Below are 23,649 nucleotides of genomic sequence, written 5' to 3'. Positions count from 1 at the left end.
CTGCTTGAGCAGGTTGGGTTGAAGTAGCCAATCTCCAGAGATTCCTTGCGCACTCACTGATTCTGTTTGCTGTGATTCTGCTTGCTGTGATGGGCAGAGAGTTGTGCTGGGGAAGAGAGTTGGTCAAGTGTGTGCTGCCATGGGGAGCTTGCATCAGAGGCATGGGTAGAAGTGCATTAACATATGCAAGGCTTTCTTTGGGCAAGTGAAGGGTTTGTGTGATGGCTTGGAAGCCCTCTGGGTGACATTGGGTGGTGTTGCTGGGACCATACTTGTCACAAGAGGTCTGGTAGCCCCCTTTTGACCCACCCCGCTGTCCTGTTGAGCCTTGGCTTGGTGCGGGGTGAAGTTGGAAGAGCATTGGGAGAAGAAAGGAAGAGGAGGAGTCTCAGGCTGGGATGCAGGACAATTTTATTGAGAGAAAAGAGAGAGTGAAAAGGAAGGAGCACCAAGTTAAAGGGCGCAGGACTGAGGTTGAAGTAGGGCGACCATCAGCCAAGGTCCTTTGCTTCCAGTAGATTTTGCGAGACCACAGAGATCTTCCTTCCCTACGGTGGGAGCAGCCCACCGGAGGTTCCTGGTGGTCTTTGGCTTGTCAGAGAGCGATTGCAGCAGGGAGTAGTGGGCATAGGAGAAGGGGCGCTGCAAGGAAGGAAGAGGGAGAAGAGGAGGAGGTACACGGGCCATGTTTGCAGGCAGCCCAGGCTGGCCCCTTCCCTGCTTCCTTGGTGCCTTGAGAGGAGGAGCCATGGACGGCAGGTGCACGTGCCAGCAATGGCCTGGAGGTGCGTCCTCAATCCATGCTGTGGCTTCCAGGGAGTGGGCGATTGGTGTCAGGGGTGGTGGTGAGGGCCCTTAGCAGGGGTAGCAGCCTCTTCTGCCGCTGAAGCAGCCCAGGCCTCCGAAGCCAGAGCCATAGCCGTAGCCAAGGCCAAAGCCCCCGGAGACGGGCACTCCCTGGGAGCTGAGGACGTTGCCCACGGCAGCCGATGCGGAGGATCCGACGGCGGTGCTCTGGGGGAAGGAGCTGAGGATGGGTCCTGGCAGGGTGACCACGACGGTGGAAGGCTGGATGACGACGCGGGAGTCCTCGCACTGCCTGACACAGGGCTCGTTGCAGCTGTTAGCCAGCGGGGTGGGTCCGCAGGGGCGGCAGAGGTCGTAGCAGGCCATGGGTGTGGTGTGGAGGGGCCCTGGAAGAGAGGGTGTTGAGCAGGCGGAGGGGCGTGGGGGTGCGAGGGGCGGTGTTGCAGGAGGGCGAGGGAGCGGGGAGGCCTGGTGTGGGGCTGTGGGGAGCGTGGGGGTGGGGAGGCGTCAGCGCTGCTGAGGCTGGGGTCAGAGCGTGGTGGAAGAGAGGGGCCAGGTGGGTCAGGAGAAGGAGGGGAAGGGGGTTGAGGCTCACCTTGTTGAGCGCGGAGGAGAAGGCGTCAGGAGAAGTGTGTGAGGGAGAGAGGCGCTGAGCCGGCTTTTATGGTGGTGTGCGAGGGGCGGGACAGCCTTTGCACATGACAGCATTTTGCAGCAAGCAGCTGTTGCATGCCAGAGCCATGTAAGTAATGAGGTGGGGTGTGTATTCCTTCCCGCAATTGTCCGATTTTACGTCCTCCTCTTGAGGCCGTGTCCATCTGATCCTGGCGGCAGCTTTGAACTGTGAGCATTAGAGGCCAAAGGCTTGGTGTTGATGGTGCGTGTCAGGACGGGCAGAGGACACGTCTAAAGGATAGGAGGCGTGGGGTGCTGTCAGTGAGGTCACCCCTGTCACTGCTGTGGTGTGGTTTGCAGGTGCGTAGTGAAGAGGGGGCCCCTTTTCCTTGTGGCCCTAATGAGCTGGTCTGGGCTTTGGAGCTGTGCCGGGCTTGAGGGGCTTCTTCTTGCATTGCATTGGGTCAGTCCTTGCCTTGCTGCCAGGTTGCTAAGCCCGATTTTAGTCCTGGCCTTTCCCACTGGGTGTGCTCTGTGGTTGCCTTGGTTCCCCTCTTGCTTGTAAGGTTGTAGGTGGGAGAAAGGAGGCTGCGTGTTTGGGCTTGTGCCCCCTTGGTGCCGTCCCTGGGGGTGGCAGTGCAAGCAGGCAGAGGAGGGCTGCTTTTGAGGGCACGCTCTTGTCCCGGTAGCCCTGGTTCAGAGTTCGGGAGCCCTGCCAGGCTCCCCAAAGGCTTGTGTTGGCCCCTCCGTAGCACTCCCCTTAGCTGTGGTCGGCACGTTTGCAGGCTGGGCTGTGGCATAATTTGTGCAGAGAAGAGCAGGGCAGCTGGTGAAGGATCTGTGGAGAGGTTGAGGGAACTGGGGATTTTAATGTGCAGAAAAAGAAGGCTGAAGGATGACCTTCTCGCTCTCTACAATCCCCTGAAAGGAGGATGTAACGAGGTGTGTGTCGTTCTCTCATCCCTAGTAATAAGTGATAGAAGAGGAAATGGCCTTCAAGATGAGCCAGGGGAGGTTTAGATTGGGTATTAGAAATAATTTCTTCACAGAAGGGGTTATCAAGCACTGGAACAGGGAAGTGGTTGTGTCCCCATCCTGAGAGGTATCTACAACACGTGTAATGTGGTGCTCAGGGACATGGTTTTGTGGTGGACTTGGCAGTGTTGGTTAATGGTTGCACTCAATGATCTTAAGGGTCTTTTCCAACCTAAATAAATCCATGCTTCTAAGGGCGTGCTGCCAAGGGAAGCTGGCGTCAGAGACATGGGCAGAAGCGCATTAGTGTGTCCAAGCCTTTGTTTGAGTAAGTTTTCGTCTTGTGTCACGGGCTTGATGTCCCCATGTGCTGGTCTGTGTTGTTGTTGCTGGGGCCATACTTGCTAAGAGAGGTCTTGCAGCCCCTTTCCACCCACCCCGCTGGCCTGTTGAGCCCTGGCTTGATGCTGAGTGAGGCTGGAAGAGCGTTGGGAGAAGAAAGGAAGTGGAGGCATCTTCAGGTTGGGATGGAGAAGCACTTTATTGAGAGGAAAAAGAGAGAAAAGGCAGGAGCAGCAAGTGGAAGGGAGGTGGTCTGAGGTGCAAGTGGGGTGACCATCAGCCGTGGTCCCTTGTGTGAGATAGCTCTAGCCAGAGCCTCAAGATCTTCCTTTTCTGCAGTGGGAGCGGCACGCTGGAGGTCCCCCGTGGTCTCTGGCTTGTGAGAACGTAGTTGCAGCAGAGAGCAGTGGGCGTCGGAGACGAGGCAGAGCCAAGAAGGAAGAGGGAGAAGAGGAGGAGGTACACGGGCCATGTTTGCAGGCAGCCCGGGCTGGCCCCTTCCCTGCTCCTTGCTTGGGGCCTTGAGAGGAGGAGCTGTGCACGGCAGGTGCACGTGCCTGCAACGGCTGGAAGGTGCGTCCTCAATCCATGCCATGGCTTCCAGGGCGTTGCTGCCTTGCTTCCTGATCACTAAGCCTGTCCTCAGGCCTGGCCTTTCCCGCTGGGTGTGCTCTGTGGGTGTCTGGAGCCCCTGTTGTTTGCCTTTGAGGTTCTTGTGGAGGATAAGCTGACTCCGAGGCAGCAATGCAGCCTGGTGGCAAAGGAGACCAGAAATCTCCACAGCAGCGTTGGGTCGAGCATTGCCAGCGGGTCGGGGGAGGCGATCTTGCTCTGTCTTCTGTGCTGGTGAGGCCCCGTGTGGAGTGCTGTGTCCAGCTGAGGGCTTCCCAGTGGAAGAAGGACATGGCCTTAGTGGAGTGAGTGCCGTGCAGGGCCACCAAGACGTTGAGGGGACTGGAGCATCCTTCCTATGAGGAGAAGCTGAGCGAGCTGGGAGGGTTTTGAGCCAGGAGCCAAGGCTGCGCAGGGGAGAGGTCATCAATGTTTGTAAATCCCAGATGGGAGGGAAAGAGGCCAGGGGAGTCAGGCTCTTCTCATGGGTAGCCATGGCCAGGGGAAGGGTGGATGGAGAAAGCAGAGAAGACGTGCCATTTCCTTGGAAGGGAAGGCAAGGCTTTTTCAGCGTGAGGGTGGTCAAAGAGTGGAAGCGTCTGTGCAGAGAAATCTTGGAGTCTCCATCCCTGGCTTTATTGAAACCCTGACTGGTCATGGTCGTGGACAGCCTGCTCGAGCTGACCCTGCTTGAGCAGGTTGGGTTGAAGTAGCCAATCTCCAGAGATTCCTTGCGCACTCACTGATTCTGCTTGCTGTGATTCTGCTTGCTGTGATGGGCAGAGAGTTGTGCTGGGGAAGAGAGTTGGTCAAGTGTGTGCTGCCATGGGGAGCTTGCATCAGAGGCATGGGTAGAAGTGCATTAACGTATGCAAGGCTTTCTTTGGGCAAGTGAAGGGTTTGTGTGATGGCTTGGAAGCCCTCTGGGTGCCATTGGGTGGTGTTGCTGGGGCCATACTTGTGACGAGAGGTCTGGTAGCCCCTTTTTGACCCACCCCGCTGTCCCGTTGAGCCCTGGCTTTGTGCTGAGTGAGGTTGGGAGAAGAAAGGAAGAGGAGGCATGTCAGGCTGGGATGCAGGAGAATTTTATTGAGAGGAAAAAAAGAGCGAAAAGGCAGGAGCAGCAAGTGGAAGGGAACCAGTGTGAGGGCGAGCATCAGCCAAAGCCCCTTGCATGCACTAGATTTTGCAAGCGCACCGAGGTCTTGCTGCCCTGCGGTGGGAGCAGCACGCTGGAGGTCCCCTGTGGTCTTTGGCTTGTGAGAAGGTACTTGCTTTATGCCTTGAGAGGAGGAGCCATGTTTGGTGAGGCCACGTGCCAGCAATGGCCTGGAGGTGCGTCCTCAATCCATGCCGTGGCTTCCAGGGAGTGGGTGGTTGTTGTCAGGGGTGGTGGTGAGGGCCCTTAGCAGGGGTAGCAGCCTCTTGCGCCGCTGAAGCAGCCCAGGCCTCCAAAGCCGTAGCCGTAGCCGAGGCCAAAGCCCCCGGAGACGGGCACTCCCTGGGAGCTGAGGACGTTGCCCACGGCAGCCGATGCGGAGGATCCGACGGCAGTGCTCTGGGGGAAGGAGCTGAGGATGGGTCCTGGCAGGGTGACCACGACGGTGGAAGGCTGGATGACGACGCGGGAGTCCTCGCACTGCCTGACACAGGGCTCGTTGCAGCTGTTAGCCAGCGGGGTGGGTCCGCAGGGGCGGCAGCTGTCGTAGCAGGCCATGGGTGTGGTGTGGAGGGGCCCTGGAAGAGAGGGTGTTGAGCAGGCGGAGGGGCGTGGGGGTGCGAGGGGCGGTGCTGTAGGAGGGCGAGGGAGCGGGGAGGCCTGGTGTGGGGCTGTGGGGAGCGTGGGGGTGGGGAGGCGTCAGCGCTGCTGAGGCTGGGGTCAGAGCGTGGTGGAAGAGAGGGGCCAGGTGGGTCAGGAGAAGGAGGGGAAGGGGGTTGAGGCTCACCTTGTTGAGCACGGAGGAGAAGGCGTCAGGAGAAGTGTGTGAGGGAGAGAGGCGCTGAGCCGGCTTTTATGCTGGTGTGCGAGGGGCGGGACAGCCTTTGCGCATGACAGCATTTTGCAGCAAGCAGCTGTTGCATGCCAGAGCCATGTAAGTAATGAGGTGGGGTGTGTTTTCCTTCCCGCAATTGTCCAATTTCATGTCCTCCTCTTGAGGCCGTGTCCATCTGACCCTGGCGGCAGCTTTTAAGTGAGAGTATTAGAGGCCAAAGGCTTGGTGTTGATGGTGCGTGTCAGGACGGGCAGAGGACATGTGTAAAGCCTAGGAGAGGTGGGGGTGTCATCAGTGAGGTCATCGCGTGGCACTGGTGTGGTGTGGTTTGCGGGTTTGTAGTGAAGAGGGGTCCCCATTTCCTCGCAGCCCTGGCAGGCTGGTCTGGGCTTTGGAGGTGTCCTGGGCATCAGGTGCTTCCCCTTCCATTGCATTGGGTCAGTCCTTGCCTTGCTGCCAGGTTGCTAAGCCTGTCTGTAGTCCTGGCTTTTCCCAACTGGGTTTGCTCTGTGGTTGCCTTGGTTCCCCTCTTGCTTGTAAGGTTGTGGGTGGGAGAAAGGAGGCTGCGTGTTTGGGCTTGTGCCCCCTTGGTGCCGTCCCTGGGGGTGGCAGTGCAGGCAGGCAGAGGAGGGCCGCTTGTGAGAGCAGGCCATTGTGCTGGTCGCCCTGGTTCAGGGTTCGCAAGCCCTGTGATGTGGGGAGCCCTGGCAGGCTCCCCAAAGGCTTGTGTTGGCCCCTCAGTAGCACTCCCCTTAGCTGTGGCCAGCATGTTTGCAGGGTGGGCTGTGGTGTGAAGCGATGCTTACGCTGTGGCGTGATGCGTCCAAAGAAGAGCAAGGCAGCTGGTGAAGGACCTAGAGAAGAAGACTTCTGAGGAGCAGTTGAGGGACCTGGGGGTGTTTAGTTTGCAGAAAAAGAAGGCTGAGGGGAGACCTTATTGCTGCCTACAGTCACCTGAGAGGAGGATGTAAAGAGGTGGGTGTTGGTCTCTCAGCCTTAGTAACAACTGACAGGAGAAGAGGAAACAGCCTCAAGATGTGCCAGGGGAGGTTTGGATTGGGTATTAGGAACAATTTCTTCATGAGAAGTGTTATCAAGCACTGGACCAGGCTGCCCAGGGAAGTGGTTGAGTCTCCATCCCGGGAGGTATCTAAAAGACGTGTAGATGTGTCGCTCAGGGACGTGGTTTAGCAGTGGACTTGGCAGTGTTTGTTTCACGGTTGGACTCACTACTGTTAAGGGTCTTTTCCAAGCTCCATGACTCTCTGATTGGATATGGGGCACCCTGCAAGGGCAGGGGAGCTTCTGGAGAGCCCATGAGTGTGTCGAGAGGCAGAGGGGGAGTGGAGGTGGCAGGCAGGGGAGGTGGTGAGCCAGGGCCTTTGGGGTGTTGTTTTGGGGTGAGTGCCGAGGGGTGAGGCCATTTCTCTGCACAGTGCCTGATGGGCTGAAAGAGGATTTGGAGCTTGCGGAGGGGAGCTGGAGGTGAGCACGTGGCTGCAGAGGGGAGGCCCTGGTGGTGGTGGCTGCATGCCGAAGGGTGGATGAATGGCAAGGCCTGCCCCAAGTGAGCCGAGGTGAGTGTTTGTCAGGCCGTTTGTCAGGCGGGCAGTGGTTGTCGCTGAGGAAGATGAAGGGCGGCAGGAAGGAGTGCTTTGCGACTGGATGTACGCAAGAGCACGGGGCTTGACTGGTGGTAGCCACGAATGCTGAGGGAGCTGTCTGATGTCCTTGGGAGGCCACTCTCCATTAACTTGGAAAGGTCCTGGTGTGTGGGGGCAGTTCCTGAAGACTGGAAGAGAGCTCCTTGGCTTCCTCTCTTGAAGAAGATCAGGGGAAGACATTTGAGAAAATCCTCCCGGGAAGCCCTACCAGGACTAGGAAGTCAAGAAGGTGCTGGGGAGTGGTTGGTGTGGACTTACGAAGGAGAAATCATGCTTGACCAACCTCTGTGTCTTCCGGATGTAAGCAACTGGATGTCGGACAAGGGGAGAGGAAGGAGTGCTTTGCAACTGGATGTACGTAAGAGCATGGGGCTTGACTGGTGGTAGCCACAAATGTTGAGGGAGCTGTCTGATGTCCTTGGGAGGTCCTTCTCGATAATGTTGGAAATATCATTGCACCTGGGAGCAGTTCCTGCTGGCTGGAAGAGAGCTCCTTGTCCTCCTCTCTTGAAGAAGATGAGGAAGGAAGATGTGGGAAAGTAGAGGCTGGTGAGCCTGACCTTGTCCTGTGGAAGGTGATGGAGGAAATGCTGCCGGGAAGCCCTGCCAAGCCGAGGCAGGACAAGAAGGTGCTGGGGAGTTGTCAGCGTGGATTTACAAAGGGGATCTTTGATCTTGACTGATCTCAGTGTCTTCTATGTTGAAGTGTCTCGCTTTGTGGAGGAATAGAGAGCCATGGCTGGTGTTTACCTCGACTTTCTTGTAAAGCCTTTGATGCTTTCTCCCCTTGCACGCTCATAGCATGTGGGGCCAACACCGTTCAACATCCTCATCCACATCCCCCTCAGGAAGTTGGCAGATGATGCAAAATCTGGAGGAGTGGCTGAGACACCCCATGATTTTGGCACCCTTCAGATGGACCTGGAGAGGCCAGAGACTGGGGCAGAGAGAAATCTCCTGATGTTGGACAGGGGGAAGTGCCAAGTCCTGCATCTGGGGAGGAATAGTGCTGGGCACCAGGACATTCTGGGGGCAGAGACGCTAGAAAGCAGCTTTGCTGAGGACAACTTTGTGGTTCTTGTGGAGGACAAGCTGACTACAAGGCAGCAATGCACCCTTGCAGCAAAAGAGGCCAAGATTCTCCAGGGCAGCACTGGGAAGAGCATTGCCAGCAGGTCCGGGGAGGTGATCTTGCTCTGTCTTCAGTGCTGGTGAGGCCCCGTGTGGAGTGCTGTGTCCAGCTGAGGGCTCCCCAGTAGAAGAAGCACATGGCCTTAGTGGAGTGAGTGCCCTGCAGGGCCACCAAGATGCTGAGGGGACTGGAGCATCCTTCCTATGAGGAGAAGCTGAGAGAGCTGGGAGGGTTTTTCAGGCAGGAGGCAAGGCTGCACAGGGGAGAGGTCAGCAATGTGTGTAAAACCCGGATGGGAGGGAATGAGGCCAGGGGATTCAGGCAATTCTCATGAGTGGCCATGGCCAGGGGAAGGGTGGATGGAGAAAGCTGAGAAGTCGTACCATTTCCTTGGAAGGGAAGGCAAGGCTTTTTCAGTGTGAGGCTGGTCAAAGAGTGGAACCGTCTGCGCAAAGAGGTGTTGGAGTCTCCATCCCTGGCTATATTGAAACCCTGACTGGCCGTGGTCGTGGACAGCCTGCTCGAGCTGACCCTGCTTGAGCAGGTTGGGTTGAAGTAGCCAATCTCCAGAGATTCCTTGCGCACTCACTGATTCTGTTTGCTGTGATTCTGCTTGCTGTGATGGGCAGAGAGTTGTGCTGGGGAAGAGAGTTGGTCAAGTGTGTGCTGCCATGGGGAGCTTGCATCAGAGGCATGGGTAGAAGTGCATTAACATATGCAAGGCTTTCTTTGGGCAAGTGAAGGGTTTGTGTGATGGCTTGGAAGCCCTCTGGGTGACATTGGGTGGTGTTGCTGGGACCATACTTGTCACAAGAGGTCTGGTAGCCCCCTTTTGACCCACCCCGCTGTCCTGTTGAGCCTTGGCTTGGTGCGGGGTGAAGTTGGAAGAGCATTGGGAGAAGAAAGGAAGAGGAGGAGTCTCAGGCTGGGATGCAGGACAATTTTATTGAGAGAAAAGAGAGAGTGAAAAGGAAGGAGCACCAAGTTAAAGGGCGCAGGACTGAGGTTGAAGTAGGGCGACCATCAGCCAAGGTCCTTTGCTTCCAGTAGATTTTGCGAGACCACAGAGATCTTCCTTCCCTACGGTGGGAGCAGCCCACCGGAGGTTCCTGGTGGTCTTTGGCTTGTCAGAGAGCGATTGCAGCAGAGAGTAGTGGGCATAGGAGAAGGGGCGCTGCAAGGAAGGAAGAGGGAGAAGAGGAGGAGGTACACGGGCCATGTTTGCAGGCAGCCCAGGCTGGCCCCTTCCCTGCTTCCTTGGTGCCTTGAGAGGAGGAGCCATGGACGGCAGGTGCACGTGCCAGCAATGGCCTGGAGGTGCGTCCTCAATCCACGCTGTGGCTTCCAGGGAGTGGGCGATTGGTGTCAGGGGTGGTGGTGAGGGCCCTTAGCAGGGGTAGCAGCCTCTTCTGCCGCTGAAGCAGCCCAGGCCTCCGAAGCCAGAGCCATAGCCGTAGCCGAGGCCAAAGCCCCCGGAGACGGGCACTCCCTGGGAGCTGAGGACGTTGCCCACGGCAGCCGATGCGGAGGATCCGACGGCGGTGTTCTGGGGGAAGGAGCTGAGGATGGGTCCTGGCAGGGTGACCACGACGGTGGAAGGCTGGATGACGACGCGGGAGTCCTCGCACTGCCTGACACAGGGCTCGTTGCAGCTGTTAGCCAGCGGGGTGGGTCCGCAGGGGCGGCAGCTGTCGTAGCAGGCCATGGGTGTGGTGTGGAGGGGCCCTGGAAGAGAGGGTGTTGAGCAGGCGGAGGGGCGTGGGGGTGCGAGGGGCGGTGTTGCAGGAGGGCGAGGGAGCGGGGAGGCCTGGTGTGGGGCTGTGGGGAGCGTGGGGGTGGGGAGGCGTCAGCGCTGCTGAGGCTGGGGTCAGAGCGTGGTGGAAGAGAGGGGCCAGGTGGGTCAGGAGAAGGAGGGGAAGGGGGTTGAGGCTCACCTTGTTGAGCGCGGAGGAGAAGGCGTCAGGAGAAGTGTGTGAGGGAGAGAGGCGCTGAGCCGGCTTTTATGCTGGTGTGCGAGGGGCGGGACAGCCTTTGCGCATGACAGCATTTTGCAGCAAGCAGCTGTTGCATGCCAGAGCCATGTAAGTAATGAGGTGGGGTGTGTTTTCCTTCCCGCAATTGTCCAATTTCATGTCCTCCTCTTGAGGCCGTGTCCATCTGACCCTGGCGGCAGCTTTTAAGTGAGAGTATTAGAGGCCAAAGGCTTGGTGTTGATGGTGCGTGTCAGGACGGGCAGAGGACATGTGTAAAGGATAGGAGGCGTGGGGTGTCGTCAGTGAGGTCACCCCTGTCACTGGTGTGGTGTGGTTTGCAGGTGCGTAGTGAAGAGGGGGCCCCTTTTCCTTGTGGCCCTAATGAGCTGGTCTGGGCTTTGGAGCTGTGCCGGGCTTGAGGGGCTTCTTCTTGCATTGCATTGGGTCAGTCCTTGCCTTGCTGCCAGGTTGCTAAGGCCGTTTTTAGTCCTGGCCTTTCCCACTGGGTGTGCTCTGTGGGTGTCTTGGTGCCCCTCTTGCTTGTAAGGTTGTAGGTGGGAGAAAGGAGGCTGCGTGTTTGGGCTTGTGCCCCCTTGGTGCTGTCCCTGGGGGTGGCAGTGCAAGCAGGCAGAGGAGGGCTGCTTTTGAGGGCACGCTGTTGTCCCGGTAGCCCTGGTTCAGAGTTCGGGAGCCCTGCCAGGCTCCCCAAAGGCTTGTGTTGGCCCCTCCGTAGCGCTCCCCTTAGCTGTGGTCGGCACGTTTGCAGGCTGGGCTGTGGCATAATTTGTGCAGAGAAGAGCAGGGCAGCTGGTGAAGGATCTGTGGAGAGGCTGAGGGAACTGGGGATTTTAATTTGCAGAAAAAGAAGGCTGAAGGATGACCTTCTCGCTCTCTACAATCCCCTGAAAGGAGGATGTAACGAGGTGGGTGTCGGTCTCTCATCCCTAGTAATAAGTGATAGAAGAGGAAATGGCCTTCAAGATGTGCCAGGGGAGGTTTAGATTGGGTATTAGAAATAATTTCTTCACAGAAGGGGTTATCAAGCACTGGAACAGGGAAGTGGTTGTGTCCCCATCCTGAGAGGTATCTACAACACGTGTAATGTGGTGCTCAGGGACATGGTTTTGTGGTGGACTTGGCAGTGTTGGTTAATGGTTGCACTCAATGATCTTAAGGGTCTTTTCCAACCTAAATAAATCCATGCTTCTAAGGGCGTGCTGCCAAGGGAAGCTGGCGTCAGAGACATGGGCAGAAGCGCATTAGTGTGTCCAAGCCTTTGTTTGAGTAAGTTTTCGTCTTGTGTCACGGGCTTGATGTCCCCATGTGCTGGTCTGTGTTGTTGTTGTTGCTGGGGCCATACTTGCTAGGAGAGGTCTTGCAGCCCCTTTCCACCCACCCCGCTGGCCTGTTGAGCCCTGGCTTGATGCTGAGTGAGGCTGGAAGAGCGTTGGGAGAAGAAAGGAAGTGGAGGCATCTTCAGGCTGGGATGGAGAAGCACTTTATTGAGAGGAAAAAGAGAGAAAAGGCAGGAGCAGCAAGTGGAAGGGAGGTGGTCTGAGGTGCAAGTGGGGTGACCATCAGCTGTGGTCCCTTGTGTGAGATAGCTCTAGCCAGAGCCTCAAGATCGTCCTTTTCTGCAGTGGGAGCGGCACGCTGGAGGTCCCCCGTGGTCTCTGGCTTGTGAAAACGTAGTTGCAGCAGAGAGCAGTGGGCGTCGGAGACGAGGCAGAGCCAATAAGGAAGAGGGAGAAGAGGAGGAGGTACACGGGCCATGTTTGCAGGCAGCCCGGGCTGGCCCCTTCCCTGCTCCTTGCTTGGGGCCTTGAGAGGAGGAGCTGTGCATGGCAGGTGCACGTGCCTGCAACGGCTGGAAGGTGCGTCCTCAATCCATGCCATGGCTTCCAGGGCGTTGCTGCCTTGCTTCCTGATCACTAAGCCTGTCCTCAGGCCTGGCCTTTCCCGCTGGGTGTGCTCTGTGGGTGTCTGGAGCCCCTGTTGTTTGACTTTGAGGTTCTTGTGGAGGATAAGCTGACTCCGAGGCAGCAATGCACCCTTGTGGCAAAAGAGACCAAGAATCTCCACAGCAGCGTTGGGTCGAGCATTGCCAGCAGGTCGGGGGAGGCGATCTTGCTCTGTCTTCTGTGCTGGTGAGGCCCCGTGTGGAGTGCTGTGTCCAGCTGAGGGCTTCCCAGTGGAAGAAGGACATGGCCTTAGTGGAGTGAGTGCTGTGCAGGGCCACCAAGATGTTGAGGGGACTGGAGCATCCTTCCTATGAGGAGAAGCTGAGAGAGCTGGGAGGGTTTTGAGCCAGGAGCCAAGGCTGCGCAGGGGAGAGGTCATCAATGTTTGTAAATCCCAGATGGGAGGGAAGGAGGCCAGGGGAGTCAGGCTCTTCTCATGGGTAGCCATGGCCAGGGGAAGGGTGGATGGAGAAAGCAGAGAAGACGTGCCATTTCCTTGGAAGGGAAGGCAAGGCTTTTTCAGCGTGAGGGTGGTCAAAGAGTGGAACCGTCTGTGCAGAGAAATCTTGGAGTCTCCATCCCTGGCTTTATTGAAACCCTGACTGGTCATGGTCGTGGACAGCCTGCTCGAGCTGACCCTGCTTGAGCAGGTTGGGTTGAAGTAGCCAATCTCCAGAGATTCCTTGCGCACTCACTGATTCTGCTTGCTGTGATTCTGCTTGCTGTGATGGGCAGAGAGTTGTGCTGGGGAAGAGAGTTGGTCAAGTGTGTGCTGCCATGGGGAGCTTGCATCAGAGGCATGGGTAGAAGTGCATTAACGTATGCAAGGCTTTCTTTGGGCAAGTGAAGGGTTTGTGTGATGGCTTGGAAGCCCTCTGGGTGCCAGTGGGTGGTGTTGCTGGGGCCATACTTGTGACGAGAGCTCTGGTAGCCCCTTTTTGACCCACCCCGCTGTCCCGTTGAGCCCTGGCTTGGTGCTGAGTGAGGTTGGGAGAAGAAAGGAAGAGGAGGCATGTCAGGCTGGGATGCAGGAGAATTTTATTGAGAGGAAAAAAAGAGTGAAAAGGCAGGAGCAGCAAGTGGAAGGGAGCCGGTGTGAGGGCGATCATCAGCCAAAGCCCCTTGCATGCACTAGATTTTGCAAGTGCACCGAGGTCTTGCTGCCCTGCGGTGGGAGCAGCACGCTGGAGGTCCCCCGTGGTCTTTGGCTTGTGAGAAGGTACTTGCTTTATGCCTTGAGAGGAGGAGCCATGTTTGGTGAGGCCACGTGCCAGCAATGGCCTGGAGGTGCGTCCTCAATCCATGCCGTGGCTTCCAGGGAGTGGGTGGTTGTTGTCAGGGGTGGTGGTGAGGGCCCTTAGCAGGGGTAGCAGCCTCTTGCGCCGCTGAAGCAGCCCAGGCCTCCAAAGCCGTAGCCGTAGCCGAGGCCAAAGCCCCCGGAGACGGGCACTCCCTGGGAGCTGAGGACGTTGCCCACGGCAGCCGATGCGGAGGATCCAACGGCGGTGTTCTGGGGGAAGGAGCTGAGGATGGGTCCTGGCAGGGTGACCACGACGGTGGAAGGCTGGATGACGACGCGGGAGTCCTCGCACTGCCTGACACAGGGCTCGTTGCAGCTGTTAGCCAGCGGGGTGGGTCCGCAGGGGCGGCAGCTGTCGTAGCAGGCCATGGGTGTGGTGTGGAGGGGCCCTGGAAGAGAGGGTGTTGAGCAGGCGGAGGGGCGTGGGGGTGCGAGGGGCGGTGTTGCAGGAGGGCGAGGGAGCGGGGAGGCCTGGTGTGGGGCTGTGGGGAGCGTGGGGGTGGGGAGGCGTCAGCGCTGCTGAGGCTGGGGTCAGAGCGTGGTGGAAGAGAGGGGCCAGGTGGGTCAGGAGAAGGAGGGGAAGGGGGTTGAGGCTCACCTTGTTGAGCGCGGAGGAGAAGGCGTCAGGAGAAGTGTGTGAGGGAGAGAGGTCCTGAGCCGGCTTTTATGCTGGTGTGCGAGGGGCGGGACAGCCTTTGCGCATGACAGCATTTTGCAGCAAGCAGCTGTTGCGTGCCAGAGCCATGTAAGTAATGAGGTGGGGTGTGTTTTCCTTCCCGCAATTGTCCAATTTCATGTCCTCCTCTTGAGGCCGTGTCCATCTGACCCTGGCGGCAGCTTTGAAGTGAGAGTATTAGAGGCCAAAGGCTTGGTGTTGATGGTGCGTGTCAGGACGGGCAGAGGACACGTCTAAAGGATTGGAGGCGTGGGGTGTCGTCAGTGAGGTCACCCATGTCACTGGTGTGGTGTGGTGGGTGTGTTGTGAAGAGGGGGGCCCCATTTCCTTGTGTCCCTAATGAGCTGGTCTGGGCTTTGCAGCTGTGCCAGGCGTGAAGGGCTGCCCCTTCCATAGCACTGGGTCAGTCCTTGCCTTGCTGCCAGGTTGCTAAGCCCGTTTTTAGGCCTGGCCTTTCCCGTTGAGTGTGCTCTGTGGGTGTCTTGGTTCTCCTCTTGCTTGTAAGGCTGTAGGTGGGAGAAAGGAGGCTGCGTGTTTGGGCTTGTGCCCCCGTGGTGCCGTCCCTGGCGGTGGCAGTGTAGGCAGGCAGAGGAGGGCTGCTTGCGAGAGTAGGTAGCCTGGGCTCAGAGTTTGCAAGCCCTGTGATGTATTGGCTTGTGTTGGCCCCTCCGTAGCGCTCCCCTTAACTGTGGCTGGCATGTTTGCAGCCTGGGCTCTGGCTTGATGCGTTGCTTGTGCTGTGGTGTGTTGCATCCAATGAAGAGCAAGGCAGCTGGTGAAGAATCTAGAGAAGAAGACTTACAATGAGTGGTTGCAGGAACTGGGGGTGTTTAGTTTGCAGAAAAAGAAGGCTGAGGGGAGATCTTATCGCTGCCTACAATCACCTGAGAGGGGGATATAACGACGTGGCTGTTGGTCTCTCATCCCTAGTAAGAAGTGATAGGAGAAGAGGAAACAGCCTCAAGATGTGCCGGGGGAAGTTTGGATTGGGTATTAGGAACAATATTTTCATGAGAAGTGTTATCAAGCACTGGACCATGAGTGTGTCGAGAGGCAGAGGGGGAGTGGAGGTGGCAGGCAGGGGAGGTGGTGAGCCAGGGCCTTTGGGGTGTTGTTTTGGGGTGAGTGCCGAGGGGTGAGGCCATTTCTCTGCACAGTGTCTGACGGGCTGAAAGAGGATTTGGAGCTTGCGGAGGGGAGCTGGAGGTGAGCACGTGGCTGCAGAGGGGAGGCCCTGGTGGTGGTGGCTGCATGCCGAAGGGTGGATGAATGGCAAGGCCTGCCCCAAGTGAGCCGAGGTGAGTGTTTGTCAGGCCGTTTGTCAGGCGAGCAGTGGTTGTTGCTGAGGAAGATGAAGGGCGGCAGGAAGGAGTGCTTTGCGACTGGATGTACGCAAGAGCACGGGGCTTGACTGGTGGTAGCCACGAATGCTGAGGGAGCTGTCTGATGTCCTTGGGAGGCCACTCTCCATTAACTTGGAAGGGTCATGGTGTGTGTGGGCAGTTCCTGAAGACTGGAAGAGAGCTCCTTGGCTTCCTCTCTTGAAGAAGATCAGGAAGGAAGATGTGGGAAAGTAGAGGCTGGTGAGCCTGACCTCATTTCTGGGGAACACGTTTGAGAAAATCCTCCCGGGAAGCCCTACCAGGACTAGGAAGTCAAGAAGGTGCTGGGGAGTGGTCGGTGTGGATTTACGAAGGAGAAATCATGCTTGACCAACCTGTGTGTCTTCCGGATGTAAGCGACTGGATGTCGGACGAGGGGAGAGCAGTGGCTGTTGTTGAGCTCTACTGGAATGAAGCCTTTGTCACTGTCTCCCATTCCACGCTCCTAGAGAAGCCGAGAAAGTATGGGTTGCATAAGTGGCCAGTGAGGTGGACTGCAAAGTGGCTGAAGGGCTGGGCCCAGAGGCTCGTGATCGGTGGCAGGCCAAGCGGCCACGGGCACAAGTGAAAAGCGATGGAATTGCATGGGCAAGGAAGGCAAAGCTTTTTCAAAGAGTGGAAGAGGTGGTGGAGTCTCCATCCTGGGAGATACTGAAAACCCGACTGGCCATGGTCCCGGACAACCTGCTCTGGATTTCCCTGCTTGAGTAGGGCGGTCGAAGCACCCGCTCTCCAGATGTTCCTGCCCAACTAAATGCTTCTGTGATTCTCTCTCCTGGCAGTACCGGAGAGTCATGCTGGGGAAGAGTTAGTCGAGTGTGTGCTGGCACAGGGAGACTTGGTCAGAGGTGTGCAAAGGGGAATGTTGTCATGTCAAAGCCTTTGTTTGATGCAGTGACGGGCTTGTGTCACGTTCTGGAATCCCCCCAGGTGCCAGCCTGCATTATTCATAGAATCCTAGAAAGTCCTGAGTTGGAAGGGACCCACAAGGATCATTGAGTCCAGCTCCTGTCCCTGCATAGGACAACGCCCAAAATCACACCATACCTCTGAGGGCGTTGTCCAAATACTTCTTGAATGTTGTCAGGCTTGGCGCCATGACGACCTCACGGGGGAGCTTGTTCCAGTGCTCCACTCCCCTCTGGGTGAAGAACCTTTTCCTAATGCCCAACCCAAACCTCCCCTGGCAGATCTTCCTGCTGTTCCCTCAGGTCCTATCGTTGGTCACCAGGGAGAAGAGATTAGCGCCTGCCCCTCCTCCTTCCCTCGTGAGGAAGCTGTAGACAGCGATGAGGTCTCCCGTCAGTCTCCTCTCCTCCAGGCTGAACAGACCAAGTGACTTCAGCCGCTCCTCGTACGGCTTCCCCTCTAAACCCTTCACCATCCTTGGGGCTCTCCTCTGGGCAATCTCTAGGAGCTTCGTATCCTTTTTGTACTGTGGGGCCCAAAACTGCACACAGCACTCGAGATGAGGCCGCACCAGTGCAGAGGAGAGCGGGACAATCACCTCCCTCAACTGGCTGGCAGTACAGTGCTTGATGCACCCCAGGACACGGTTGGCCCTCGTGGCTGCCAGGGCACACTGTTGGCTCGTGTTCAACTTGCCATTGACCAGAACCCCCCGATCCCTCTCCGCGGGGCTGCTCTCCAGCCTCTCGTTCCCCAGTCTGTAGGTACACCCAGGGTTGCCCTGTCCCAGGTGCAAAATCTGGCACGTGCCCTTGTGAAACTTCATAGGGTTGGTGATTGCCCAGCTCTCTCGTTTTATCCAGATCCCTCTGCAGGGCCTCTCTGCCCTCGAGAGTGTCAACGGCTCCTCCCAGTTTTGTGTCATTGGCAAACTTTGATAGCAAACCTTCCAGTCCTGCATCCAAGTCATTTATGAAGATATTGAAGGGCACTGGCCCCAAGATGGATCCCTGCGGAACCCCGCTAGTGACGGGTCGCCAGCCCGATGTAACCCCATTTCCTATAACCCTTTGAGCCCGACCCGTCAGCCAATTGCACACCCGTTGCATTATGTGTTAATCCAGCTGTATGCTGGACATTTTGTCCTGGAGGATACTGGGAGAGACAGTATGGAAGGCTTTACTGAAGTCCAAAAAGATTACATCGACTGGCTTCCCTTGGTCAGCTCGGTGGGTAACCTTGTCATAGAAGGAAATCAAGTTTGTCAAGCAGGACTTTCCCCTCGTGAAGCCGTGCTGGCTGGGACCAATGACTGCGTTGTCTTTCAGGTGTTTCTCAATAACTCCCGGAATAATCTTCTCCATGATTTGCCAGGCCCAGAGGTGAGACTGACAGGCCTGTAGTTCCCAGGGTCATCCCCGTTGCCCTTCTTGAAGATTGGGTCAACATTTGCCAGCTTCCAGGATCCAGCTGGAGCAGCAAATCCCGCACAGGTTTGCACCTTTCCTGGTCGGTTCTCTTCGTACTTGTGCCAAGAAGGTATCATCCAGATGCTTTAGGAATCTTGTGGACCTGCTTGTACCAGCTGTGTGGTATTCCCAGTTGACATCTGGCAAGTTGAAGTCCCCCAGAAGGACAGGAGCAGACGACCTGGAAGCATCCCTTAGTTCCTTAAAGAACTCATCCGTGTCATCATCCTGCTTGGGTGGCCTGTAGCAGACTCGCACAGCAACATCCGCTTTATTTGTCTGTCCCTGAATCCTTACGCAGAGGCTCTCAACGGTGCCATCGCCAGCTGCTAGATCCATGCATTCCAGCCCCTCCACTACATTCAACGTCACCCCGCCACCTCGCCTGCCCTGCCTATCCCTCCTGAAGAGCCTGTAGCCATCCAGCATGGCATACCAGTCCCAGGACTCATCCCACCAGGCTTCGCTTATGCCTATGGCATCGTATCTCCGGGACTGGGCCAAGGCCACTGCCTCGTCTTGCTTCTTCCTCAGGCTGCGTGCATTTGTGTAAGAACACTTCAAGTGTGCTTCATTGTGCCCGTTGCCTGGTGGAGCAGCCTGAGGAATCTCACTAGCACGCAGCTCCTCGACCTTTGGCGGGCAATCCCATTGCTCATCGCTGCTTCAGGAAGGTATTGTCCCTTTCCCCCTTCCAAACCAGTTTAAAGCTCTATCAATCAGCCCTGCTGGCTCCTGGGGAAAAACGCTTTTCCCTTTCTGAGAAAGGTGAATCCCATTGGATGTCAGTAGACCTGGGGATGAATAGGCCATCCCCTGGTCGAAGAATCCAAAGTTCTGCCATGGCTTGTCTTCTCGAGGCATAAAGCGAGAGAGAGCTGGGAGTGTTTAGCCAGGAGACGATAATGCGCGGGGGGCTGTCGTAAATGTGTATAAATCCCTGATGGCAGGGAATGAAGTCGGGGGAGCCTGGTTCTTCTGAGTAGTGCTTCCTACCAGGACAAGAGGCCATGGGCACAAGTGACAGGAGATGGAACTCCACGGGCAAGGAAGGCCAGGCTTTTTCAGTGTGAGGGTGGTCAAAGGGCAGAAGAGGTGGTGGAGGCTCTGTCCTCGGAGGTACCGAAAACCCGACTGGCCATGGTCCCGGACAACCTGCTCTAGCTGGCCCTGCTTGAGTAGGGCAGTCGAAGCACCTGCTCTCCAGATGTTCCTGCCCAACTAAATGCCTCTGTGATTCTCTTTCCTGGCAGTACCGGGGAGTCATGCTGGGGAAGAGTTAGTCGAGTGTGCGCTGGCACGGGGAGACTTGGTCGGAGGTGTGCAAAGGGGAATGTTGTCATGTCAAAGCCTTTGTTTGATGCAGTGATGGGCTTGTGTCACATTCTGGCAGCCCCCCAAGAGCCAGTCTGTGTGGCTAGTGGTAGTGGTGGTGACCTCTTCCTAGGAGAAATCTTCTTACCCTTTTGCACCCACCCTGATGGCAAGTCGAGGCATGGCTCTCTGCCAGGTGAAATTGGAAGAGCCTTGGGCGAAGACTGAAAGAGGAGGTGTCTCAGGCTGGGATGCAGGAGAATTTTATTGAGAGGAAAAAAAGAGTGAAAAGGCAGGAGCAGCAAGTGGAAGGGAGCCGGTGTGAGGGCGAGCATCAGCCAAAGTCCCTTGCATGCACTAGATTTTGCAAGCGCACCGAGGTCTTGCTGCCCTGCGGTGGGAGCAGCACACTGGAGGTCCCCCGTGGTCTTTGGCTTGTGAGAAGGTACTTGCTTTATGCCTTGAGAAGAGGAGCCATGCTTGGTGAGCCCACGTGCCAGCAATGGCCTGGAGGTGCGTCCTCAATCCATGCCGTGGCTTCCAGGGTGTGGGTGGTTGTTGTCAGGGGTGGTGGTGAGGGCCCTTAGCAGGGGTAGCAGCCTCTTGCGCCGCTGAAGCAGCCCAGGCCTCCAAAGCCGTAGCCGTAGCCGAGGCCAAAGCCCCCGGAGACGGGCACTCCCTGGGAGCTGAGGACGTTGCCCACGGCAGCCGATGCGGAGGATCCAACGGCGGTGTTCTGGGGGAAGGAGCTGAGGATGGGTCCTGGCAGGGTGACCACGACGGTGGAAGGCTGGATGACGACGCGGGAGTCCTCGCACTGCCTGACACAGGGCTCGTTGCAGCTGTTAGCCAGCGGGGTGGGTCCGCAGGGGCGGCAGCTGTCGTAGCAGGCCATGGGTGTGGTGTGGAGGGGCCCTGGAAGAGAGGGTGTTGAGCAGGCGGAGGGGCGTGGGGGTGCGAGGGGCGGTGTTGCAGGAGGGCGAGGGAGCGGGGAGGCCTGGTGTGGGGCTGTGGGGAGCGTGGGGGTGGGGAGGCGTCAGCGCTGCTGAGGCTGGGGTCAGAGCGTGGTGGAAGAGAGGGGCCAGGTGGGTCAGGAGAAGGAGGGGAAGGGGGTTGAGGCTCACCTTGTTGAGCGCGGAGGAGAAGGCGTCAGGAGAAGTGTGTGAGGGAGAGAGGTCCTGAGCCGGCTTTTATGCTGGTGTGCGAGGGGCGGGACAGCCTTTGCGCATGACAGCATTTTGCAGCAAGCAGCTGTTGCGTGCCAGAGCCATGTAAGTAATGAGGTGGGGTGTGTTTTCCTTCCCGCAATTGTCCAATTTCATGTCCTCCTCTTGAGGCCGTGTCCATCTGACCCTGGCGGCAGCAGTGAGAGTATTAGAGGCCAAAGGCTTGGTGTTGATGGTGTGTGTCAGGACAGGCAGAGGACACGACCAAAGGATAGGAGAGGTGGGGTGTCGTCAGTGAGGTCATCCCATGGCACTGGTGTGGTTTGCGGGTGCGTTGTGAAGAGGGGGCCCCATTTCCTCGCAGCCCTGGCAGGCTGGTCTGGGTTTTGGAGGTCATGTGGGGCTGCCCCTTCCATAGCATTGGGTCAGTCCTTGCCTTGCTGCCAGGTTGCGAAGCCTGTCTTTAGGCCTGGCCTCTCCCCATTGGGTGTGCTCTGTGGGTGTCTTGGTGCCCCTCTTGCTTGTAAGGTTGTAGGTGGGAGAAAGGAGTGGTGGTGGCTGCATGCCGAAGGGTTGATGAATGGCAAGGCCTCCCCCAATTGAGTCACATTGAGTGTTCGCAGGCTGTTTCTCAGGCAAGCAGTTGTTGTTCCTGAGGCAGATGAAAGGAGGTAATGAGGCGTGTTTTGAGACTGGATGTACCTAGGTTGCACCCACGAATGCTGAGGAAGCTGCCTGATGTCCTTGGGAGGCCACTCCATTATCATTTGGAAAGGTCATGGTGCATTGGGGCAGTTCCTGAAGGCTGGAAGAAAGCTCATGGCCCTTGTATCTTGAAGAAGATCAAGAGGGAGGGTCTGGGAAAGTAGAGGCTGTTGATCGTGACCTCGTTCCTGCTGTCACGGTCTGTTTGCATCCGTCACATTCACGGGACAATGTAGTTTGTGATTTAAGCTGTATTTCTTGAGCTCATTAAGAAATACAGTAAACCAACTCAACAAACTGGGGCACAATCCCTTTTGCCCAGGCTAGTTGATGACGTCAATTCACTTATTCACCATTCAAGTTATTAGGTTTCATACCTTATAACCCGTAACTCTTAACATCGTGCACCTGTGAGCAAAACAATATAATTACCTAGCCGATGGTAAGGGTGCTCCTCCTTCCTCCTCCGTCACGGTGCGGGCGTTCCTTGTGTCACAGCGGGAAGCACGAACGCCTCAGCAGTCCAGCTGCTGTTGGATCTGCTTGAAAAGCTTTTTGGGGAAGCTGAGGTTTTGTACCTTCCAGATTGGAGGGTTGGTCCATGGTTCCATACGGTAGCAGACTCTTGACTAACCGGCCAGACAAAAGAGAATGGCTGCAGGAGACAGCAACGTGCAGGTGATAATGGCTGCAGAACGGCCGTTTCCATCTTGCTGGCCACTGTCCTGCCTAAGTGGTGCTCTCGCTTTGACCTAATGGCGCTGCTCGCAGCATACATGAGGCCGTAGCCAAAGCTGGGTTAGCCAAAATCTGCGCAGGAGTTGAGTGAACAGTCCCAGGCACCCCAGAACGCGGTTTGCCCTCTTGGCTGCCAGGGCGCGTGTGTTGAGCCTGGTGCCATGAAGCACCCTCAGATCTCTTTCTGCAGGGCTGCTCTCCAGCCACTCCTCTCCCAAGCCGTGCTCGTGTCCAGAATTGCTCCGTCCTAGGTGCAGGATCTGGCATTTGTTCCTGTTAAATTTCATCCCATCAATCACTGTCCAGTGCTCTCATCTCTCTAGATCCCTCTGCAAGTCCTCTTGTCCCTCAAGAGGCTCAACGGCACCTCCCAGTTTGGTACCATCAGCAAACTTGCTAATGGTGCAATCAACTCCTGCATCCAGGTCATTGATACAAATCTCGAACAGATCTGGCCCCAGGATTGAAGCCTGAGGAACACCGCTGGTGACCGGTCGCCAGCCAGATGGAGCCCTGTTCACTGCAGCCCTTTGAGCCCTGCCCTTCAGGCAGTTCTTCACCCAGAGCAGCGGGTACCTGCTCAGCTCACAGTTGGACAACTTGTGCAGAAGGATGCTGTGAGGGACAGGATCAAAAGCCTTCCTGAAATCCAGAAAAACTGTATCCACAGCCTTCCCGTTCATGCACGAGGCGGGTGCCTTTATCGTCAAAGGATAGGAAATTAGGCAGGCAGGACTTTCCCTCAGTGAACCCACGTTGTCTGTGCCTGGGGATTGCGTTGTCCTTTAAATTCCTTTCAGCAGCACCCAGTAGGATCTTCTCCATAATTTTTCCAGGTACTGAGGCCAGCCTAACAGGTCTGCAGTTTCTTGGGTCTTCCCTTCTGCCCTTTTTATAAATTGGAATGAGGTTGGCTAGCTTCCTGTACGCAAGGACCTCCCCAGACCCCCAAGACCTGCCCACATTCAGCGAAGGTGAGTGTCTTGAGGGTTCTTCACTGTGCGAGCAGTGCTTGTTTGTGAGGAAGAGGAGGTGAGGTAGGAAGGGTACCTGTGCTTCTGCGTTGGTGCGTGCTGGAGCGCCTGGCCGGCAAGAGGCACGCTGGGCTGTGCTGGAGGTGCCAGTGGACTCACGGCTGCCCCCCCGAAAGATGGGTTTGTGGAAGTGGATGTACATAAGTCCATGGGGAAAGATGGTTTGAACCCACGAATGCTGAGGGAGCTACCCGAGTTCCTTGCACCGGACACAGAGGAATCTGATGGAGTTGAGCAAGAGGAGATGCAAAGCCCTGTTTCTGGGGAGGAGTCACCCCCGGTAGCCGGAATGGCTGGGGCCAGTTGGATAGAAAGCAACTTAGCAGAAAAGGACCTTGTGGTCCTGGTGGAGAACAAATGGACCATGAGGTGGCAAAGCACCCTTGCTGCCAAATGGGGCCACAAGTCCCCAGGGCCTCATGAGGAAACGCGTTGCCAGCAAGTAGGGTGCGGAGACCCTTCCTGTCTCCTCAGCACGAGTGAGGTGCCATGTTGGGTGCTGTGTGCAGTTCTGGGCTCCCCAGACGGAGAATGCCATGGACGTAGTTGAACGAGACCAGTGCAGGGCCACCAAGGTGCTGAAGGGGCTGGAGCATCCTTCGCATGAGGAGAGGCTGAGAGAGCTGGGAGTGTTTAGCCAGGAGACGATAACGCGCAGGGGGGCTGTCGTAAATGTGTATAAATCCCTGATGGCAGGGAATGAAGTCGAGGGAGCCTGGTTCTTCTGAGTAGTGCTTCCTACCAGGACAAGAGGCCATGGGCACAAGTGACAAGAGATGGAACTCCACGGGCAAGGAAGGCCAGGCTTTTTCAGTGTGAGGGTGGTCAAAGGGCAGAAGAGGTGGTGGAGGCTCTGTCCTGGGAGATACTGAAAACCCGAC

The 23,649-nt window shown here is 56.9% G+C and overlaps 5 protein-coding genes across 5 annotated transcripts; all 5 read right to left on the bottom strand.

Moving 5' to 3' along the window:
* Window positions 1–855: 855 nt before the first annotated feature.
* LOC309589963 (feather keratin-like) lies at window positions 856–1,173 on the bottom strand (the record flags this gene model as incomplete). The annotated part of the gene is made up of 1 exon (XM_082310726.1): window positions 856–1,173. One exon carries the CDS (start codon window positions 1,171–1,173, stop codon window positions 856–858), a length of 318 nt encoding a protein of 105 aa, XP_082166852.1.
* A 3,583-nt stretch (window positions 1,174–4,756) lies between these two features.
* LOC309595212 (feather keratin-like) lies at window positions 4,757–5,068 on the bottom strand (the record flags this gene model as incomplete). The annotated part of the gene is made up of 1 exon (XM_082321853.1): window positions 4,757–5,068. The coding sequence occupies one exon, from the start codon at window positions 5,066–5,068 to the stop codon at window positions 4,757–4,759; it is 312 nt and encodes a 103-aa protein (XP_082177979.1).
* Window positions 5,069–9,528: 4,460 nt separating this feature from the next.
* Window positions 9,529–9,846, bottom strand: LOC309589622 (feather keratin-like; the record flags this gene model as incomplete). The annotated part of the gene is made up of 1 exon (XM_082309979.1): window positions 9,529–9,846. The coding sequence occupies one exon, from the start codon at window positions 9,844–9,846 to the stop codon at window positions 9,529–9,531; it is 318 nt and encodes a 105-aa protein (XP_082166105.1).
* Window positions 9,847–13,432: 3,586 nt separating this feature from the next.
* On the bottom strand, window positions 13,433–13,744 carry LOC309599125 (feather keratin-like; the record flags this gene model as incomplete). The annotated part of the gene is made up of 1 exon (XM_082330312.1): window positions 13,433–13,744. One exon carries the CDS (start codon window positions 13,742–13,744, stop codon window positions 13,433–13,435), a length of 312 nt encoding a protein of 103 aa, XP_082186438.1.
* A 5,964-nt stretch (window positions 13,745–19,708) lies between these two features.
* On the bottom strand, window positions 19,709–20,020 carry LOC309597175 (feather keratin-like; the record flags this gene model as incomplete). Its single annotated transcript, XM_082326299.1, has 1 exon — window positions 19,709–20,020. The coding sequence occupies one exon, from the start codon at window positions 20,018–20,020 to the stop codon at window positions 19,709–19,711; it is 312 nt and encodes a 103-aa protein (XP_082182425.1).
* Window positions 20,021–23,649: the final 3,629 nt, after the last annotated feature.

Source organism: Platalea leucorodia, assembly GCF_965183815.1.
Source record: "Platalea leucorodia genome assembly, chromosome: 1".
NCBI classification, from domain to species: domain Eukaryota; kingdom Metazoa; phylum Chordata; class Aves; order Pelecaniformes; family Threskiornithidae; genus Platalea; species Platalea leucorodia.
The sequence above is the reverse complement of the archived record's forward strand: the minus strand, read 5'-3'. Positions and strand labels throughout refer to the sequence as shown.